The sequence below is a fragment of the Siphateles boraxobius genome, unplaced genomic scaffold (genome assembly GCF_051911475.1).
Source record: "Siphateles boraxobius isolate OS27281-9 unplaced genomic scaffold, OSU_SipBor_1 86, whole genome shotgun sequence".
Taxonomy (NCBI): Eukaryota; Metazoa; Chordata; class Actinopteri; order Cypriniformes; family Leuciscidae; genus Siphateles; species Siphateles boraxobius.
Window position 1 is genome coordinate 10,269,819 of NW_027509215.1, and position 22,638 is coordinate 10,292,456.

Here is a 22,638-nt window from a genome sequence, read left to right on the forward strand (position 1 = left end):
GCGTGCACACGCATATTACATTTATAAATTCTGAAATAAAATATATATAAAATATTAAACTGATTTTATTTCAGCTATTTTTATTCATTTAGTAAAACTAAAACTAAAACTGAAATAAAATAAAAATAAAAAACTATAGACAAGCTAATAAAAAAATTACAAAACACAACAAAATTACTAAAACTTTAACTAAAATGAAAACGAAAAATGTACCGGTAATCTAATCTAGTTCAAAATATTAATAAAGACTAGAATAGCATCTCAGTAACAAAAATGACAAAACACAACAAAAACTTTAAGTAAAATTTTAAAATGAAAACTGAAAATATAAAAAAAGAATATTTAAAATATTTAAAATATTAATAATTACTGCAATAGTATCTCAGTACTAAAAATAACAAGACACAAAAACTTTAAAATTTAAATGAAAACTGAAAATATAAAATAAAAAAGAATTCTAAATATTAATTAAATTAATTAATTAGAACTGCAATAGTATCGCAGTAATAAAAATGATAAAACAACAAAAACTTTAACTAAAATTTAAATTTAAATGAAAACTGAAAATATAAAATATAAAAATAATTCTAAATATGAATTAAATTAATTAAATAAAACTGCAATTGTATCTCAGAAATAAAAATGACAAAACACAACAAAAACTTTAACTAAAATGAAAATGAAAATATAAAAATAAAATATAATTCAAAATAAAATTTTATAATATCAATAAAAGCTAGACTAGTATCTCTGTTAAACTAACATTATTAGTGACTCATTTTAAAGCAGTAACTCATAAACCACTGCTCACATGAAACACACGAGCGAATTTTAAGGATCTTTAAGCGAATTAAAAGGATCAATTTTTTTGCAATAATTTTTGGAACTCATCACAATGCATTCTGGGATTACCTTTAAATTTAAAGCTGCCGTAAAATGTGTCTGAAAGAAGGTGTATACAATATACAACACAATTATGTTCCTTTCCAAGTGTTGAACGATAACTGTTGTAGAAGTTCTGGCAGTTTTTCTCATCATGTGTAGCACATTTGTGTGATTTGTGTTGCAGTATTCATATCAGGAGGTTCAGGAGAGGCCGCTGTCTGTTCCAGGAACACAGTGCTGTGAGTTTCATCTTCTGCATGCATGCATTAAAGCTTAAAGGGACAGTTCACCCTAAAACCAACAGACAAGCTCAGGATTTTCATTAAATAATACATTACATTTCCTATCATAAACCCCAGAACACGTGGAATATTCGAAACGTGTCACATGTGATCATTCTGTGATATTTTTGCGTCGTTTTTAAAAGCTTGATGCTGTTTGCTATTCACTGCCATTATATAGACGAGTTTGAGCGGGACGTTTTTGTAAAAATTCTCCTTTTGTGGTCATAAAAGACGAGGGGCGAACGGCATTAGAACAACACCAGGGTGAGTAAATAATGAGTTGATTTTCATTTTAGGGGGAAATAGCCATTTAAAACCTCATTAAATTAGTCAAAATATTTAATTTCTTTTAGTTCCAAAATCCAAATATTTTCAGGCAAATATTAGTAAATATGGCAAAAAACGTAATAATTGTTGAAGTTAATTGAACTTTATGAATGGAATTATTTTAGTATCATTAATATACTATTGTAGTTTTTGTTAATATTTTGAATTAGATTTTATTTTTATATTTTCTGTTTTAACAGTTAAAGTATTGGTAATTTTGTTGTTTTTGTCATTTTTTTTGTTTTTTAAAATGTATATTTATGTCTTTCTATTTATTTTTATTTTGACTTAATTTAGTTATAGTTTTTTTTAATACAGATTACTTTTATTTTAGTATCACTGATATACTATTTTATTTTTTGTTATTAGTTTGAATTAGATTGTATTTTTATATTTTCTGTTTTCACAGTTAAAGTTTTAGTAAATTTATTTTATCATTTTTTTAAATGTCTATATACAGTAGTTTTAATTAAATGTTATTTATTAGTTGTGGTTAATTTTGTTTTAGTTATTTTAGTACAGATTAGTGTTATTTTTTGTATCATTGATATACTGTTATAATTTTGTTAATAATTTGAATTAGATTTTATTTTTGTATTGTCTGGTTAACTTTAATTTTAGTTTAAGTTTTATTAATCCTGCCTTTTTGTCATTTTTAATTAAAAAAAATGTCTATAGGCTACAGTTATTAATTTATTTTTATTTATCAGAAACAATTTTACCTTTTTTGTTTTTTTTTAGTTAACAATAATAACCCTGGTGCGGATCTACTTATAATTAGTCATTGTTTAATGGTCATTGATGAGAGCATTAGATCAGATCGAATTCAGCCACATAAATCGGATCATATTCACAGTTCTGAGCATCTAAACCAGTAAGTACAGTAGCGGTTCAGTTCTTCCCGTATGTGTGCATCACAGTTAAAGTGATTTATGAATGACGGTAATGACGGAAGTACCGCAGAAAACTGAATGAGCAGCAGAGTGCATGAATGGAGCTCTGACTTACCCTATTATTACACACACACACTAATTCACTCACTCACTCACGCACACACTCACACACGCACACACAGACACACTCTCTCTCTGACTCACTCACACACACACAAATTCACTCACACACACCCACACACACCCCCACACTCGCGTACACCCAAACTCACTCTCCTTGAGTGCTGCTGATGCAGCTCCCAAGGGGGCGGGGCTAGACAGTGCGACTCACTCATTGGCTGAGCGATGAAGCTGGGAATCATTACTGGACGGGGGCCAGAAGCACATCACCTTAATCACAGAACACTGAGTCATCACAACGAGACTGAACCCTGTGGCAGGAAGAGACACAGACACAGCTTGTGACAACGGGAACCCCAGCCAACAAATATATCTTCTAAGAATGTTCCATTAATGTTAATATAAAAACGTTATTTCTGAATGTTCTCTGAACGTTTTTAAAATGTTTGTTTATGCGAACATTCCATTTCATCACTCTTCAAACAGGATGAGAATGTTACATTTGAATGTTCTCCGAACATTCTAAATCAAGTTGTTACATTTAAAAAAACGTTACATGGACGTCCAACTCAGTGTACACAACGTTTTTCCTTTTCGTTTTTATCATACGGACAACAACGTAGTCAAAATGATCCCGCTCACACGGATTAAAATCGCTGTATTCTGCTGCCAGGCCAGTAGATGGCGATCTCACTGTATAAAGAAACACTATATTCTTGAACATGTGCATCACTTTTTGTAGTTTACACTCAGATGATAACGCTATCGTCAAAAGTTTTTAGGACCCCAAAATGCCGTTGTCATGTGAATAAACAGACAACACTCATAAAAAGTTTTCCATTTTTAGCTGAAAACAGTGTAAACGATTCAGAAAACAAAAAACTTTCATGAACGATTTATAAACATATAACGTTTTGGGAACATAATTAAAGGCCAGATATCTTTGAACAGACGCTCTATTAGTTCAAGTTTCAAGTTTAATTTATTTATATAGCACATTTAAAACAGTCACAGACTGACCAAAGTGCTTCACACCAAAAGAACAGAACAAAAGAACAAAGTGAACACAATCCATTTTAGGACATACAGTTTCTGTTCCATCAAGGTTTCCATATTTAGGCAAAAATACAATCCTAATATGCCAAAGAGAACAAATGAGTTTTTAAAAGAGACTTAAAAATGGTCAAACTCGGAGCCAATCGAATTTCCACTGGCAAGTCATTCCAGAGGCCTCAACTAACTTGAACTAACTGGAGACGGGCAATTTGGGCCTTAGAAATGCCGCAATATAACGAATTGCAATAGTCAAGTCGTGACGTAATAAAAGCATGCACTGCCATCTCCAAAGTCTTATCAGTAAGGAAATGTTTAATTTTGTGCAATTTAAACGCTGCATTATGAGTGATTCTGTCTTCTCTTGTCTCCCACAGGTAACTGGTGGGGCGAACAGCAAAGTGAGTTTTCATGTCTGTCATTATGAGCTCATTAATCTGACTTCTGCTTTCCTATTCATGTTGCCATCAGCGTTATATATAGTTAGCAATCAAGCATTTCAAGCTCGATAAACACACACACTCGCACTCGATGTGCTGTGACGTTTACACTGACAGATATTCCACAAATAAACATCTGATTTATTTACCTTTTGTTGCACAAATATTGATTGAGTCACAGGACAATTGTTTTGTAGAACAAGTTTTCTGCAATGTTTTGTTTAAATATGCAAATAAGGCAGTGTCTAATTAAATTAGCATACATTTCCCAAACAGAAATCTGAATATTGTATAAAGCCAGGTTTAAAATTCTTGTTTCCTTTTTATTATGTTGGCTTGACAAGGTCAACATATTGTTATACTATTAAAACATTATTATTATTCCCTCTTCTTCTGAGACTAAATATGCCAATTCATGCTAACAATGTGCTAAATGCTAGCAACATGCTAATTTATGTCAGCAACGTGTTAAATCATGATGGCATTGTGCTAATTCATCCTAGCAACATGCTTAATCGTGTTAACAATGTGTTAACACATGCTATCAACATGCTAATTCATGTAAGCAATGTGTTAAAACATGTTAACATGTTAAATAATGCATACAATGTGTTAACAACATGATAAAACATGCACACAACATGCTTAATCATGTTAGCAGTGTGTTAAAACAAGTTTGCAACATGCTTAATTATGCTACCAACATGCTAAAACGTGCTAAATGCATGCTTAATAATGCTAACAATGTGCTAACAAATGCTATGAACATGATGATTTATGCCAGCAGGGTTCCCAACTCTCACGCATCTGGCGTGACACTCAAGCATTCAGCCTCAATCTCACGGTCTCACGCTCAACAAAGAAATCTCACGCTAAATTAGACATTCTTCTGTGCTGTATTTCTTTTTTAAACTCATGTGCACTAATTTCCGAATTACAATAAGCAAGTTCAGGCTCTTAACTACTGAGTGGATCACTGCATTTTCTCACGCAGAGAAAAATCGCGGACACAGAGGACACTGACACCGACAGACTAGACAGAGCTTTTGATATGGAACAAATTCTCAGCTGTCAGATTCTGTCAATATTTCCAACGTTTTGGCGCTTTTAAATGTGACAGATCGCTGTAGCGCGTCAGTTCAAACGGCATGTGAGACAGTAGCCTACACCCCCCCCCCCCCGCCCCCCGCCCCCCAAAACAAAATTGTGGTAACGCATGTTACATGTTGCTAACATGTTTTAGCACATTGCTAGCAGCATGTTAATTCATCTCAGCAACATGCACGTTCATGCTAGCAAAGTCCTAAAACATGCTAGCAACCTGTTAAAACATTCTAGCAATGTGTTAAAACATGTTAACAGCGTATTAAAACTTGGAGCAACATAAAACATGCTAGGAAGCTTATTCCTTCAGACAAGGCTTTGTTAAGCCAGCATACAATTTTGTCCCAATGAACTTTACTTTCTAGTTGACACATTAAGGATTGTGATTACTCTTTTTATCCCTTCATAAATCATCTAATTACAATTTATTACATTTAAATTAAAAAATTACCATGTTTTTAGAAACAAAATGTTATACAAATCTCAATACAAACTGACGCAAACTCACCGCCTTTAAAGATATATATTGAAATTGAAATCTTCAGATGCAAATAGATAAAGTGCAATAAAATAAACACAAAAATTTAAACATTTTGGAGGTTTTCCTTCCACTAGCAAAAACCAAAATGGACCAGTGCATGATAAAACAATGGGTTAGCCTGTAGCAAACCACACTTTCTCATAGTCGTGACAGATTTGAGTATGTGTAATGTTTTATCAGTCTTTCTAATGATTTTGCAATGTCTATGATTTGTGTGTGTATGTGTGTAGACAATGATCCAGACAGCGCAATGGATGACCGAGACAGTGATTATCGCAGTGAGACCAGTAACAGTATACCACCCCCGTTCTACTCCACATCTCAACCCAACGCCTCAGTCCACCAGTATCCCATGAGCCACCAGCACCGCAATCCCCACGGCTCCTACTCGCACTCCACCAACAACTGTGACCTTGACTACGACCATCCCAGAGGCATCAGGTGCGAGAGAAAGAGTTGTTTCTGTAATACTCAGTTTTCTGTTTGTTTGGTTAAACTGATTCATTCATCATTCATGAAACAATCATAAGCGATACAGCATGAGCGAGAGCAGGTGTTTCTCAGCAGGGGCGTCTCTTCGGTTTTCCTTTAATGGACTCATTCATCATGTCTGATGTGTGTCTCTTATCGCCTTTTTTCTGATACTCTTTTTTTTCTCTCATGGCAAAGACCTTTTAAATTCGACTGTCTCCTTTGTTTCTCTTCCATTATTCAACAAGATGAGTTTTCATTGATTTATAAAAAGACTTGACATCATCGTGCCTTGCTTAAGGGCTCAATGGATTCTTCTGTTTCCCTGCTAGGAATTAGAAAAGCAGTAGCTAGTGTTGGTAGACCATTTTTTTAAAGGTTTTGGTCTTGGTTTTATTTCATTTTATTTGTATCCTTCATTTGACATTTACATGCTACACGAGATATGGCGCTAAAACTTAAAACTAAAACGGTTAGTTTATAAAACGGTTAGTTCCTATCCTTGATTCTGATCGCTTCACCCAACGGTTCCCTTTCAGTCGATAACGTCAGACGTAGTCGACGGTCGACTGAATTGGGATCTCGCTAGAGAGCCTGTCTTCTTCGAGTACTATTGAACGAGCCAATGTAATTGGCGTGCGTGATTCGCATCACACACTCCGCCCCCGCGGCGCGGGTATAAATACGGAAGTGGATGCACGCACTAGTTGCCTTTCGCTTCGGAGCCGATCGTTTGATGTCTCTGAGAGTGCTGTTGTCTACAACGAGCGAGTGTGTCGGTGTTCTTCAGGAAGACTCTCCCAGTACTGGTGTTCTACAGCGCGAGTGCAGCGGTGATCGCGAGCTTTGAGCTCTCAACTGCTGTTTTAACAGCAACAAATTTCTAATGTTTGTGTGTGTTGATGGCTGGTTAGAGCGCGTAAAAGTGAGTGCTTCACTGTTTCAGTTCTCTGTTCAGTGTTGCCGCAGTCATTCCCCTGTGTGCTCCGGCACTGGTGACGGTCCTATTTTCTGAAAGAGCAACACGGGTGCGTTTGCGTCTTTTTCAAGAAGTCATTCCGCCCGTGCGTTTCTGGGTGCGGTCGTTCCCTGTCTCTCTCTGATGGTCACAACTGTTGTGTCACGTGTTTGGGCTTACAGCGCACTGAGACAGCTTTTGTGGACAGCTCATGTTTTCACTGTGGGAACATGACTGTCGCAGTGTTTAGGGCGAGACTGGCCTTCGTTCGCGGAGAGCGAGTCCCCATTACCCTGCCCCACCCTCGGGTGCTGTGTGGGATGGGTGACCGGAGGATAGTGTTGGATGTCCCGCCCGGTAACCATTCCCTGTGGGCTCCTCACTCCTCCCTTCCACTGCAACCACTGGAGCCTCCTGTGTTGTCTGCTGGTCCATCTGTAATGGGTGGGCCAGCGGTTTCACTCGGGGCTCCCCTGGAGGACAGGACGCCGATTGCAGCGTCGGAGGGTGAGCTGACTTCTAGAGATGATGACTCGGCTGCATTGTCTCCCTCCGGGAGTTCAATGTTGCCCGAGCCGGATCCAGAATTATCAACTATGCTGAAACGGGCCGCCGAGGCTGCCGGGCTCGAGTCGAACCTCCACCGTGTCCCGTTCAGTCTCGGTTGGAATCTGGAGTTTGGTATCTTGGGGCGGGCCGCGCTGGTTCTCAGCTCGCCGCCCCAGTGCCTTTCTTTCCCGAAATGCATGGAGAGCTTATCAGGTGGTGAACAGCATCTTTCTCTACCAGAAACTGCCTGAATAGCTTTTCCCCCTCATTACCCTTGATGGAGGAACGGTGACGGGTTGCGAGGTGTCCCTCCATTGGAGCGGTCTGTCGACACAGGTGCACCTGTGTCCGGCGGCCGCTGCCTTATGAGGGGATCCTCGTCCCCCCCCTAAGGCCTGTGAGTTTTCGTCTGTCCCGACGGGCAGAGCTTACAAAGCCTGTGGACAAGCCGCTTCCTCTTGCGTGCCATGGCGTTGCTGCAGGCTAGGGCACCCATGGCATGCACGAGGGTAATCCAGACCGTGCGCTCATAGGTGAGCACCGCACTGCATCCGACCTCACCCTCCGGGGTACGGGTGTCGTAGCGTGCGTGATCGGTCTGGCGATGTCCACCTTGGTGGTCCAGTAGCGCCTTCGTTGGCTCAGCCTGGTTGGTATGGCGGATGCGGATAAAGGTTCGGTTCGTGGTCTCCCCAATTTCCCAGGTTGGGCTGGTCGGCGACGCGGTGGAGAACTGCATCCAACAGTTCTCTGCCACTCAAGCGCAGACGGAGGTCATCCGGCACATCCTGCCCCGGTGGCCAGCTGCTGCCTCCACCCGCCGCCGGTGGCAGCTCCTCCGCCTGCTCGTCGCCGTGGGCGTTCCCCGGCCGCCGCTCCTGCTGGCCCTCCGCAGCAGCCTCCACCCAGGCCTCAGCATGGAGCCGGCCGCAGTAGAGACGCCCAGCCCGCTCCAGGCGCTGCCAAGCCAGGTGGCAAGCGACAGCGAAAGCATTCCGGAGCGGGCCGCCCAGGAATGGATGAGATGCTCTTGGAGTGGCACGATCACTCCCTCCCCCCGGGTGAGGGCCGGGTGGAGCCTTTGTTTGTGTGTGTGTCTGTTCCGCCGCTGGCTCCCTAAAAAAAAAAAAGCGGAGCAAGCGGTACCCACACTTCAAAGAGAGAGCAATTTCATCCGTTCCTGGGTCCCAAGAGGGCCAGTCTGGCGGGTGTGACCCTGTATAGCCTTACACCCCTCAGCTCCCCTTGGTCGCCAGCAGGCAGCTTGGTGCGTTCGAGGACCTGGTCATCCGCCTTCTCACGCGTCCCCTGCCGCTTGTGGAGACAGGTAAGTATTGCACAGCACACTAACACCACTCTCTATACTTTGCTGCCCCACCTCAGGCTCGGCTACCTCGCTAAAGTCAGTGATAGTCATCACATTAGGTGTTGAGCAGACGTGCTCCTGAAAATTCAGTGATATTCATCACACCGAGTGTTGAGCAGTGCTCCTGACTTGTGCGTGCTTATCTTATCCTGCTGGCGAAGGATTTGATATAGCCGCTTCTCCAGCCGGTACGAAGGACAGTTGTAAACTCGTTCTTCGTGCTACTAGTTGGTGGGTCGTGACCATCTTGGCCCAAGATTGGTCTGCAGCTCCGACCTGAAAGACATGTGCTTAAGAACAGATCTCTACCTTCCGCACCGCAGGCCATCCTGTGGGTTGCTGTGTAAGGGTGGAGTATCAGTACAGTGTCCTTCCCTTCGAGTGCTCCAGAGCCCGTTGGGTCTTCAGGTCAACTGGAAGAGAGTAATCTCGCCCACGGGCTTAGTATCTCTTTTTCAGTTTTGGAGATGGACTTGTTCTAACACGTTTCTCCAATGAGAATGTGTTCAGCTGGTGTTTGAAGTGAGAAAGGGTCCCACTGGAAGAACTTTCAGAGGCTCCTGGGGTAAATGGTAGTTGCAGCCATTGGCTTCCTCCATATGTGACCGCTTCAGCGCTAGCTTCATGATCGAGTCCCGAGGTGACCGTGGCAGAGCAGCTCACCCTGTGTGACTATAGTTCATCCCGGTCTGCTCCCAAATCCTCTTCAACAGAGGGGCCATGTACAAAGGGCGTGTTTTAACGGGGGCCTGGGCGACCCTCGACTACACGGGCATTCGTGCCTCGAGTTGTTGGACATTGCGACCGTTGCGCAAGCTTCCCTTGCATGTCACAACTCACCCGTCACCTCCTCCTTGGAGTCAGAAGCTTCTGAGGACGCTTTGTTCCACTCTTCCCGCTTTACTCAATCGTGCCGCCATTTGCCCCCCCGGTTTCATCTTCCCGCCAGTGTTTGTGTAAACCGAGCGGACTACCCTTGGACAAACACTGGGTCTCAGCTGCCCCAGGGGCCCGCAGAAATGCGTTTAACCCCAGTGAGCCTTCTAAAAGTGACTGCGACTCATGGTCGCCTTGCGCCTGCTCAAGTCAGTGAAATCATCACTCTTCATGTTGAGCAGAATTGCTCCTGAAACTCAGTGAAGTTCATCGCACTCAGGTGTTGAGCAGCAATGCTCCTGTAGCTCAGTGAGTTCGTCACACTCAGGTGTTGAGCAGAAATGCTCCTGTAGCTCAGTGAATTCGTCACACGCAGTGCTGAGCAGAAATGCTCCTGGTGCTCAGTGAAGTTCTTCGCACTCAAGTGTTGAGCAGAAATGCTCCTGAAGCTCAGTGAGTTTATCACACTCAGGTGTTGAGCAGGAATGCTCCTGAAGCTCAGTGAACTTGTCACACTCAAGTGCTGAGCAGAAATGCTCCTGGTGCTCAGTGAAGTTCTTCGCACTCAAGTGTTGAGCAGAAATGCTCCTGAAGCCCAGTGAGTTTATCACACTCAGGTGTTGAGCAGGAATGCTCCTGAAGCTCAGTGAACTTTTCACACTCAAGTGCTGAGCAGAAGATGCTCCTGAAGCCCAGTGATCTTCACATGTTGCGTTGAGCAACGCTCCTGTCTTTTTGCGCCCGTCGCTTGCACCTACGTGCTAAGTCAGGAGAGGAACAGGTCTTCATAGTTCCCCCTTATTGGCCCAACTAGACCTGTTTCCCATCGACAGCCTTCCTGACTTCCCCTGAAAACTCTTTCAGAGACGGGGCACGAGGGCACCCGCGTTCTTCCCCCGGAGTTTCCGGGCGGTCTTACATCTGAACGCGGAGGTTCAGGTGGCTATCACAGGGCATGTGATAGTTACCATCACTTCTGCGAGCACCCCCTAGAAATGGGTAGCGTGCTTACGCCTTTAGAAGTGGAACCTAGTCGTTGAGTGCGTCTTCTCTCCACAGGAGATCCTGAAAGCTTTTGATCACTTCAGTGCTCTCTTTCCTGCAAAATGGGTTGCAGTAGGCTGTTTTCCTTCCGTTCGCTTGGACGTGTACAGAACGCAAGCCATAGACCTCAGACCAGCTCTACAAATATCTGTTGGAATTCAGCAGAGAGGGAAGGCTGTTTCCATGCAAAGTTGCACTTGGTAAAAATCATTTCGGTAAAAATCCGAGATGCAACATGTCCACTTAGGTGTTGAGCTCCTCTATGATGAGTGTAAAGTGCTCCGCCTGGGCGTTGACGATATGCTTTGCTAAACAGATTCTAGAGTTGGGGGCTGGACGACACGTAGTTGAACCGCTGCTTCCCGTGGGCTCCCTTCTCATGAAGCCAGTTTCACCGTGAGCCCGGTTCAAGTGTCGGCTTGCTGCGCCATTCCCCTCCTATGGACTGGATACGTGCGCCTTTCTACTCCAGTTGAGTTCCCTTAAAATTGAACCCTGTTGAGTTCCTCCACACCTCTCCGACGTCGGACGTGCGGTACGTCTGGTGTTAGGCCTACCACTCGTAAGCAGTGTGGAACCTGTGTTAGGCTGGGTCCATATGTTGCGGTCCCTACGGCGACCCCATATGTGTATTCTTCCACGATACGGCTCCCTGCGGCGAGCCCGTGTCTTCCCTCGGCAGAGTCTCTCTGCCGTCACTGTCCGGTGTGTCTCCCCCGTCTTAGGCTGGAGCCACCCCAGTGACATTCCATATGTTAGACTGCCCGGTTTCCGCCCAGTTCATATGTGTATTCTCCACGTTACCTCCCTCTGGGTTGGATGTGGCTTCCGCAGCGTCCCTTCCTTCCAATGTACGGGGAACGCTTTCCCAGTGGTCCTGTAGGAACAGCAGTGACTTCCCTGGCCTAAGCCCTGTCCTTCCCCGCCTTAAATTTGCGGGGGCATCAGGAGGCTTTGGTTTAGGCACTGGAAGGTGGCAGCGTTAGTGGCGTGTTCAAAGGGTGATCCCAATTCAGTCGACCGTCGACTACGTCTGACGTTATCGACTGAAAGGGAACGTCCTGGTTGCGTATGCAAGAGGAGGACGTAGTCCCCTTGCCACTACCGCTGGACCACCGCTGACCCCGGGTTACTCTCGGCTCCTCAGCGAAAAGCAACTAGTGCGTTCATCCACTTCCGTATTTATACCCGCGCCGTGGGGGCGGAGTGTGTGATGCGAATCACGCACGCCAATTACATTGGCTCGTTCAATAGTACTCGAAGAAGACAGGCTCTCTAGCGAGATCCCAATTCAGTCGACCGTCGACTACGTCCTCTGTTCCCTCCTTCAGGGAACGGTGGGTTGCATACGCAACCAGGACGTTCTATGTATCACTACACAACACCCCTAGCAACCACTCTTAGCAACGCAAACATATGTTGGTTCTCATTGATATTGTTAATTGTATAGTAGAGTATTGTGAGAGATCGAGAAAGCGAGTGTACCTGCATTTACAGTAGACATAGCATTTCCCTTCAGGTCAGTCCTATATTCATAATAAAAAAAAAATCTGTTTGACTGTCAGCTGCGATATCTTGTCCTTTTGACAGTTAAGGGGTTTTCCCTTGCCTATAGTCATCTGTCTTTACGTCTTCCTTCTCCGTGATCACAAGTTTGAGTCCTTTAAATATAAAAGTCTTATTTACTGACTAACTCACTCACTCATAAAGACAGTATTTGTCGCCATCTAATGGTGAAATAATGTATGTAACTTCTGTTGCTGTTCACGGTCAGGGACTATTTTTTCCAGCGGAAGGAAGACTTTTAGTGATTTTACTTCATTAAAGTTGCATAGATACATATTTTTTGGCTTTAATATTTATATTGTGTGGTAACCGTCTTATAAAGGTCATAAGGTACTCGAGGCTAGTGCTGTGTCGTGAATAAGTCACGGTTGACTCCGCTTCGCGTCGTGTCTAATAACGCCCTTCAGCCGTGACTTATTCACAATACAGCACAGCCTCTTATACTTACCTCAAGCTCCATTTACAAAATTGGCATCCCAAATTGGCCTCTTTACCTCTAGCCATGACCTGCTTTCTCTTGACCCAATGGCCCATATTCTCTGCTTTCTCTTCTTTTTTCAGCGCACATAAAAACTACAATTGCCAAAGTGCGATTCATCTTTCTCTACTGGTTACCACCATAGACTGTAAAAAAGCGCATGTTAACGACGCTTTTATTCTTCTGTACCAACTTGCGTCTTACCCTGCGTTCTGTTATTCTCAATGAACCGACTCGGCCCCTCGGATATGACGTCACTTCCACACTTCTAGCGTTCTGGTATGTTTTGTGCGTCCGAAAAGAAAAAACATTGGACGCCACCCAGAAAGCAGTTGCTATGGTAGCACTGGCCCGAGGACCAGGCGCTTATCAAAACCCAGCCATTTGAACTTCTAAAATGTTCACTATATTTCATGTTTAGTTTATCTTCTGTTAACAACGCTAGCCACGTTAGTAACACCGGTTTGAAACAAGGCTTCATTCAATATTGCACTCACAACAAGACCGATTTCTATACCCACATGCAGTGATACGGACGCAGTAAGGCATTGCAGTAATATGAGTGATTCAAATTGTCATTTTAACAACCAAAGCGGTCCAAAAACAATGAAAACAATTCATACAAGTCACACAGGGCGCAGCCATCTTGGATTCCGTATCGGAATTCTTGCTCGATGTCCTCACGGTTATCCGACTTCCGAGCTGGGAAATCCGAGGAAAGGGGGGCGTGTGGGCGCGTGTTGCTAGGCAACGTATGTTTTCCTAATCAGAACTCCGACACGGATAAATAATTTTAAAAATAATTTTTGATAAAAAGCCGTTTTTTAAATTCTATCCAATGGCTGAAAGCACAGGAGTAAACACGGTCACTAGTGGGTTGTGACGCTGTCAATCAAAATGTGGAGCGGATGATTCGTTCTGTCAGAAAACAAATGGATAAAAATGAATACATTTTAAATTTAACAGAATTTATCAACTTGTTCCCTGCTGTGGTTGTTTTAATTCACATCCTTTCTAAAAAAAATGAAGTTTTTGGTGTAATATATTCTTAATATATAAGACTGTCAATGAACTAATTTCATGTTGTTTTATATTTTATTTGTTCATTATTTATTTTGTTGGATTTTAGTTGGACTTGGTTAGAACTGTTTAAAAAAATAGTGATCTGCATGATGACTTTGTGCTCAGTGAATTTAAATCACATAAATTAAAGACATATAAATGTTATGTTACATTGTGATGTAATTGTGTTGTCTGGAAGGGACTAAATAACAAAGTATTTTTATCAGCTGAAATGCAGAATACAAATGTTTTTAATAAGTTAGATAAACATTATATAACAGTTTCAGGTTATGTTTTACTGTTGGTAACATGTCCCACACAAACTTATAATCGTCCAGCATTTGGATAAAATGCTTTCCTAACTTAGTATTTTTGTCTTGTTTCCAGTCCAAATATCAAAAAAAAAAATTAAATCAAGATGCATTTGCAAGAATCATGTCCTGTTTTCCGTGGGAATTAATCAAAATTAAGTGAGTTGATGCTTAAAAAAAGCTAAATTATCTGCCAATTGGGTAAGAGAAATAATGTTAATTCAAACAGAAACAAGATTATTTTTCTTACCCCATTGGCAGATAATTTAGCTTGTTTTGAGCAAAAACTCACTTAATTTTTATTTATTTCCCCAGAAAACAAGTCTTAATATCTTATATCATTTTTCTACTTTAGTAAATGGGTCTTGATTTAAGAAATGTTTGATATTTGGACTGGAAACAAGACAAAAATACTAAGTTAGGAAAGCATTTTTTTGCAGTGTACCCTGAACAATGGCTAAATTGCTTGCAAAAAATTCAGTCTTCCCAAATCACAGTGAGTTATTTTCTTGTTCTGCCTAATCTTTGTCTCACTCTTTGTCCTTTTCCAGTCCGACCGGGAGTTATGCATCCTCAGCCGAGCTCAGTCACTGTAGTACCCAACTGAGCGAAGAGTTCGGTGAGCGAGAACTTTACGACGAGAACGACTCGTACCACTCCTGCCACTCGTCTGTGTCCTACAGCAAGGGCTCGCCGGACTGGGACGAGACGCAGGGGGTGTACAGTGACGAATGCGCCTACAGCAAAGACGGAGGCGAAGAAGGTGCCGTATATGAGGAAGATGCCGATCTGTACGCAGAGGAGGTGGACATGTACGAGGGGGAGGAGGACTTCAACTACGGGGATGAAGATTCGTATCCGCCGGACGAGGACCAAGAGCTTCTGTTCACTCCTCCTCCTTCCAGCACTGCCCAAACGCTGGACGTCCCATCAAGACCTCCTTTGGAGAAACAGCCTTCGCTTCACCAACAGCAACCGTCTCAGATCTCCATCCAACCAGCCAATCAGACACAACCCCAACCTTTAGCCAAACCCCTAAACCAGCAAATTCCTGCCCCCCAGCAGCCACCCCAAAAACAACCACCACCCCAACAACAATCCTCAGGCCCGATCCCTTCAGTTCAGTCTTTCTTTGCCATGGCTAAGCCATTGACTGCTGTGTTTGGGTTGGGTGGATCAACTCCTTCACCAACTCCTGCACCAGCATCTCAACCCTCCACAACACAATCCCAAACTCCAATGCCTCAACCTCCCGCCCAACAGGTTCCTCCACCCACAAACAAATCCCCCGAGCTGCCCATCCCTGTGCCCATAACCAACTCCAAACCTCCCGCGCCAGAACCTAAACCTCCAACCCCGACGGAGGAGACACTGCCCACAGAGCCAGAGCCACCAATGATGGAGGAACCTCCACTTCAAGAAGAAGATTTCCCCATGGAAGAGCCTCCAATAGAGGAAGTAAAGATGGAGAGCCCGCCTCCATCTCCTCCTTTTGAAGAGGAGGAACCAGTTCCGGAACCTGAGAGGTATCAGAATCAGAATCAATTTTTATTGCCAAGTAGTGTTGTCCACATACAAGGAATTTGCTTTGGTAATAAGGTGTTACCTAGGCTGCTATAATCAGCGCCAACTTGAGAAAAATACAGGATCACGAATATATCACGAATATATCTCAACAGCCTTGGGTTTTCAAAACCGAGGGATAAACTCATTCACCAAAACTCTAATAGTATAGTTGAAGTATAGGTTTATGTTGAAGAACTGGCCCAAAATTATTTCCGTGCTGATCAAGGCTAGTTAAAGTCACCATGAAATCAAAATCAACTATTCTTAATTTTTATTTTTTTTATCAGGATTACACTATTTATTATAAATGATTTTTTTAGTTTTATTTACATTTCTCATGCCTTGTAATCTTCAATCAAAATAACTTCCCCACCTTTTTGCAACAACATCAGTTTCTTGATGATGTGTTTACTGGCGTAAAGCCGGGGCAACCTGTCACTCAAATGAGATCGACCAATAGCAAACCACAGCCATGCAACCACCCAATCAATTCCCCACGGATGAAATCAAGCATTTTTTTTTCTTGTTCCAGAAGCCGTTTCACTCGGATATACGTCACAATATGGAAGAAAAGGTTACTGTTAATGCTGATATACCAAGGAAGTCTTGGTAAAGATAATCCTGTTAAAAAAAAAAACAAGCCTACGGTGGTCTTAACTGGTTTCCCAGCCTGGCCAACTGTGTTTACCTGGTTTGGATGGTCAACCAGCTTGACCAGGCTGATAAGTGCCCAAAACCCTTTAAAACCATCAAACCAGATCAGCTTGACCAGCTAAAAATGAGCAAACGACATCTATTGGAAGATTTAAAAGCGTTTTTTAAGGATATTTTTCCTGGTTCAGATAGTTAACCTTGACCAGGCTGATAAGTGCCCAAAACCCTTTTAAAACCAGCTAACCAGATCAGCTTGGCCAGCTAAAAATGAGCAAACCAAATCTATTGGAAGATTTAAACGCTGTTTTAAGGATATTTCACCTGGTTTGGATGATCAACCAGCTTGACCGGGCTGATAGTGCCTAAAACCCTTTTAAAACCGGCTTGAGTCCCAGCTTGACCAGCTAAAACAATAAAATTGGATATTTTAACAGCTGTTTTAAGGATATTTCACCTGGTTTAGATTGTCAACCAGTGCCCAAAGTGAACAAACCACATTTATTTGATGATTTAAAAGCTGTTTTACGCCTGGTTTAGATAATTACCCAGCTTGTCTTCGAGCTGATCAGTGTTAAAAAAAAACTTTAAAACCAGACCAGCGTGGCCAGCTAAAATGCACAAACAACAAATATTTATGCAAGCTAGTGTGATTGCATCCAAGACAGGGAATTGATAGATTCATTTAGGATTATACATGCAAACGATCTTGAATGTCTGTGCAGTGAGCCGGTGAGCGAGGAGCCGAAGGAGCCGGTGGACCCGGCCGTCAGAGCCAAAGAAAACTGGCTTCGACTCTTCGAGAAAGTCCGACGACAGTTGCAGGAGGTGAGAGAGTTCACTAGACTTAATCTGTAGAGAGTCTAAATTATTGAACTATTGCCGGACGTCTTGTTTTATGCACAATTTACACAAAAAGTCCTGCTGCTCTTGTTTCATGCGTGTAGGAAAGTGCAAATCACAACCACAAAATGCTTGAAATCAGAATGACGTCCGGAAATCAAAATGAACCCAATTTACTTTCTGAATACATGTTCCTGGTGTTATTCTGAGCAGATTAGTGCATGTTTTTCATGAGAAAATAAATGGTTGTCTTTATGATCTTTCCCTTAAATCAAGCCACTGCAAACTCGCTTTCATTTTCCTTCATTCAAGAATAAAATGGGTTGCAAGCACTGTTTATTTTTATACCTCCACACATTTTCTGCTTTATGCTTATGATGCGATGCACTCTAACCGCTGTCATGATTATTTTGCAGTTTGCCACGTCCTCTTTGCTTCTTTTTTTTGTGCGTTATTCTGTTGACTCTTTATCCTTTGTTTGTCTGTTTGTATCCCGCCGTTTTGTCGTCTTTCCAGTCTCTTTTCATTGCTTTAGCGATTTGCATGTTCACTCAGATGACCCATGATGGGACAAGACTGTCAGGTGGGTCCGTTGTTGGTTGTGTGAACGTTTTGTGGTGGTTTTGTGTAAGTTGTTTTACTAGAAGCTGACTAGTATAACATAGTTTCAGAAAGACCATTAGTTTTCACTTCAAATAGTAAAATATCGCAAACATGGGTTTGCTGCATGATATGGACGTTTTTTTGTGACAATGTCATCAACAAAAAAATTTAAACAATTCTCAAAAATCCACTTGTGCTTGAAACAAGTAACTATATCTTATTGTATAAAAGTTGAGATGTTGTTAATATAACTGTGAAAATACTTTTTTTGCAGACTTTTATTTTATTTATCTTTTGAAATGAACTACACACTACACACTAACGTTCAACTATTATGGTTTTGTTGATGGCCGATAAAAGAAAGAAGGGTGACTGATATAATTGGTTCTAAAATAACAGAAATATTTACTGAACAATCATTCTTCCAGTATCATTAGCAGAACGTTCTTGTAAAGTTATCTGGTATTTAATAATGTTCTCAAAACGTTAGCACAAAAACGTTTGTACATCTTTCATGGAACGCTTTTTTCCTGGAACATTTTAAATGGACATTTAAATTCATCTGAGGTTTTCTACTTGTTACTTTTGAATGTTCTATGAGACACACACACACACACACACATATATATATATATATATATACTGTATTTACACATACAAGTTATATTATATATATTTTTTATATTTTATTTAACGTTTATTTCAATGATTATGGTTTTGCCATGTTTGTGTTGAATACAGACTATTTAATTAAAGCCAATTAGCTAATAAAACTAAACTAATAAGCTTATAAAACTAAATTAAAACTAATAAAACTTTCTCTTTCTCTGTCTCTCTCTCAGGCACGAGGAGAGACTCAGTCTCTGTGGTTTGGTAAAGGAGGGTAAGTCAAAGTCAAACATAACCCTAATCTCCAGTAGCTGTTTTTAGTGCAGACAACGAGCTTGATTGTAACTCGACACCCTTGCCTCATTTAGTATGTGCGGTTCTATGAATATTCAAATGAGCCCCGCCTCCACTCACTCACTCAGCTCAGAGATCCACTCGTTGACGATCACACGTTGATCTGATTGGTTACAAGGTAGTTTGTGACGTCAGAAACACCAGCGATTTCAAAGCGTGTTTTTGAGACTGTCTTTGGTTCACTGCAGTTTTAAGCAGAAAATACTCAGCAATGCTGTCGACTTATGAATTTACACATGGTTTGTCTTAAAGCATATTAAAAACACAACATAGACATATAAACAACATTAAAAGCTGGATTTTCACCACAGGGGGACTTTAAAAGTCTCTTTTTAGCCTGATTAAATAAGCTCTCCATAAAACAAGCCCCAAAATAAAAATAAAAAAAACACATTTTATACAGATAGATACTTCATATTTAATGGCATTAGATTATTTGTAAACTGCATTGAATAATAGGCTTTCATTAAAACATTTAAAATGGGTTTGTAAAACGTGTTTTTATATGCACGTTTCTGTTGTTTTTACACCGTTTTGACCAGCAGTCCGGTGGCGTTTCGAGCTAAACAAAATGAATCAAAGTTTCAAAAAGCTTCATTTTGTTCTGAAAACAGGGAAACACTGAGAACACAAACAACAGCAACACGAGAAACACAAGGCCTGTAAATAAAGCTTAACGAGATAACAAGACACACCTAGGAAAAACTACAATCTGTCAACAAACAGGAACAAGAAACTGGAAATACAACATAAAAGTCCATGGACAAACACAGAGAACATGTGACAATGCAATAGATAAAACTGTCTAGATAATTATCAGAGATTAAATAATTGTGAATGTTTATGGTAATTTAGTTTAAGGCATAATAATTAAACACAGCAATTTTTCTATTTAATTTTTTTGTCTTGTTTTCCAGTAAAAACATTCTTAAGTCAAGATGCAATCAAAGGTATTAAATGTTTTTTTCTGATTTTTTTAAAAATCAAAATTAAGTGAGTTTGTGATTAAAACGAAAAAATATCTGTCAAACAAGACAACCATTCAAAATATTTGCTCTTGTTTTCAAGCATAAACTCACTTTTATTCTTAATATCTTCAGTCATTTTGCTTCTCCAGTAAATGCATCTTGATTTAAGATTGTTCTGTGAAACAAGACAGAAACACATTTTTTGCGGGGTAATCTTGATGAAAAACACTGATGATGATGGGTTTGTTTTATTGCATGCTGTCCAGGAAGGGAAATTATTTTTCATGCACCATTATGCTTGTGTTTATCTGTGAAGGATGGGAGGAGCGCTGTACAGCATTGACAGCATGCCTGATCTGAGGAAGAGGAAGACCATTCCTCTGGTCCGAGATCTGGTGAGAAACACTGCAAAACCTCCAGATGATTGTGTGTCATCGGCACTGAATTTAGTTTACTGGAGACTTTTGATAGGATGGTTTGCTTTACTGGTTCCTGATTAAAAAAATATCTTCTTACACAGTACTTGTTTTCCAGTAAATATCTAAACATTCTTAAATCTGGAGAAACAAAATGACTTAAAAAACAAGAACAAATCTCTGCCAGCGTAACATTAAATCAATTAGCACAATGCTAGCATGTTTTAACATGTCGCCAGCATATTTATAGAATGAATTAGCACATTTCTAGCATGATTTAACATTTGTAACATGATAAGCATTTTCTATCATGAACTAGCTTGCTATTATTTTTTTAGCATGTTTCTAACATGAATTAACACATTGTTAGCATGGTGTTAGTATGATTTAACACATTTGTAAACATGGTTTAGTATGTTTCTAGCATTTTTCTATCATGAATTAGCACATTGCTAGCATGTTGTAGCTAAAACATGTTAAATTGTGTTGTCAATGTGCTAAAACATGTTAACACATACAAATTCATGGTAGCAACATGCTAATTCATGCTAGCAACATTTTAAAACATTCTAGCAGTGTGCAAATTCGTGATAGAAAAAGGCCAGCAACGTGCTAAATCATTCTAAAAATTTGGTAAATTATGTTAGAAAATTGATAAAACATGCTAGAAACGTTTTAAATCATGCTAACAACATGGTAGTAAAATGCAAAACCATTCTAGCAATGTGGTAATTCATGTTAGAAACATGCTTGAAGAATGATAAAACATGCTAGCAATGTGTTGATTCATGATAGAAATGTGCTAGCAACATGCTACATCATGTTAAAAATGCTAAATCATGCTAGAAAATGCTAAAACATGCTAGCAGCATGTTAAATAATGGTATCAACATGTTAGCAACATGCTAAATCATGCTAGCAATGTGTTAATTAATGATAGAATCATTTTAACAACATGCTAAATCATGTTAAAATATGCGTAATCATGCTAATAGAATGCTAAATCATGGTAGCAATGTGCTAATTCACTCTAGAAATACACTAGCGACATGTTAAAACACCCTAGCAACCAATCTATCTGTTTTCCGATACACTGTATTGCCTTCAAAAACTTCAAACATTAAGCTTTAAAACAACTTTAAAATTCAAACTACCTTCAAACCTCAAGCTTTTAAAACTTCTTCAAACTTTCAGTTCAGGCTTTCTCAAGCCAACATCAAAGTTTGTCCTGATTAACTTTTTTATATAGTTTTTTTTTTTTTTTTTGCAGTGCAATCTCAATACACTTTGGTAATTAAAAAGTATTAATTTTATATGTTTATCAATGTTTTATGAGGACGATACATTCTTACAGCTTGTAATATTTTTATTGGCTGTTTGGGTCGCATTCGTTTCACTGTTAAGATTATTTAAACGTGAGTAACAGTTTTTTATCTTGTTTTCTTTGCTTCTGCTTTCTGGATTCAGGCTATGGTAAGGATTTGTTGTAATTATTCTATATTACTGCACCATTGTTTTTCTTTTTGCAAATACTGTCGACACAGTGTGCTTTATAAGTCCATTTTGATGGAGTCTGAAAGTTTGTCTCAGAGGAAAGTTTGCGATGGATTTTTCATTAAGTATCAACTTTGTCTTTTGGAACTTTTGTTTCTCAAATCCCTTTGAAGAAATAAATCAAGACACAAATGTGTCACTAGTTGAATTTGGTGTCTTGTCAAATCATCTGAGATCTCTTCTAAAATACTCGAGGATATATACAAAAAATTTTTTTAGGTGTGTAATCTCATGTGTGATGTTTCTGTGTGTTCAGTCGTTAGTGCAGAACTCTCGTAAGGCTGGGATCACGTCTGCTATGGCCTCTAGCACACTCAACAATGAGGAGCTGGTAAGTAATGCGAGTCTCTTTCAACCGATTAAATTTGACTAATCTTTCTATTAAAAATACATTTTTGTCACTTGTTTAAAGCAGCACTATGTAGTTTTTGCTCTCGGGTCCCCCTACAGTTGGGAAACAGTATTGTCTTCTACTATGGTCGTAAAATCTGTCGTGGTTACACCAGGGGATACACATGCGTTTGTTGACAAGCCGATACCGTCTTGAGCTCTCGCGAGTTCTCACGTCTTGGGCAGACTGCCAGCGTTGCGTGTGAAATGTCTTCATCCCAGGTACATTGGCATATATTCAGCATGAAATATGAATATAATTTCATGGGTTTATTTTTTTCAAACGCCAAAAGATCGCGTAGCTCACGTTTACAAGCCAGCGTCATTGTAGTGGCCTATAGGTTGGTTTCACGTGA

The 22,638-nt window shown here is 40.6% G+C and overlaps 1 protein-coding gene across 3 annotated transcripts in view; it reads left to right on the plus strand.

Moving 5' to 3' along the window:
* Positions 1–22,638, plus strand: part of LOC143731295 (protein unc-13 homolog A) — a 106,160-nt gene that overhangs the window by 22,990 nt on the left and 60,532 nt on the right. For 2 of the 3 annotated variants that reach the window (XM_077222107.1, XM_077222108.1), the window contains exons 7-14: positions 1,070–1,124; positions 3,940–3,963; positions 5,878–6,088; positions 14,880–15,854; positions 17,271–17,373; positions 18,834–18,874; positions 20,239–20,317; positions 22,149–22,223. In XM_077222107.1, the coding sequence (XP_077078222.1) occupies positions 1,070–1,124; positions 3,940–3,963; positions 5,878–6,088; positions 14,880–15,854; positions 17,271–17,373; positions 18,834–18,874; positions 20,239–20,317; positions 22,149–22,223 (1,563 nt within the window). Of the gene's footprint in view, positions 1–1,069; positions 1,125–3,939; positions 3,964–5,877; positions 6,089–14,879; positions 15,855–17,270; positions 17,374–17,904; positions 17,972–18,833; positions 18,875–20,238; positions 20,318–22,148; positions 22,224–22,638 lie in introns of all 3 variants that reach the window. The other variant, XM_077222109.1, reaches the window with a different exon arrangement.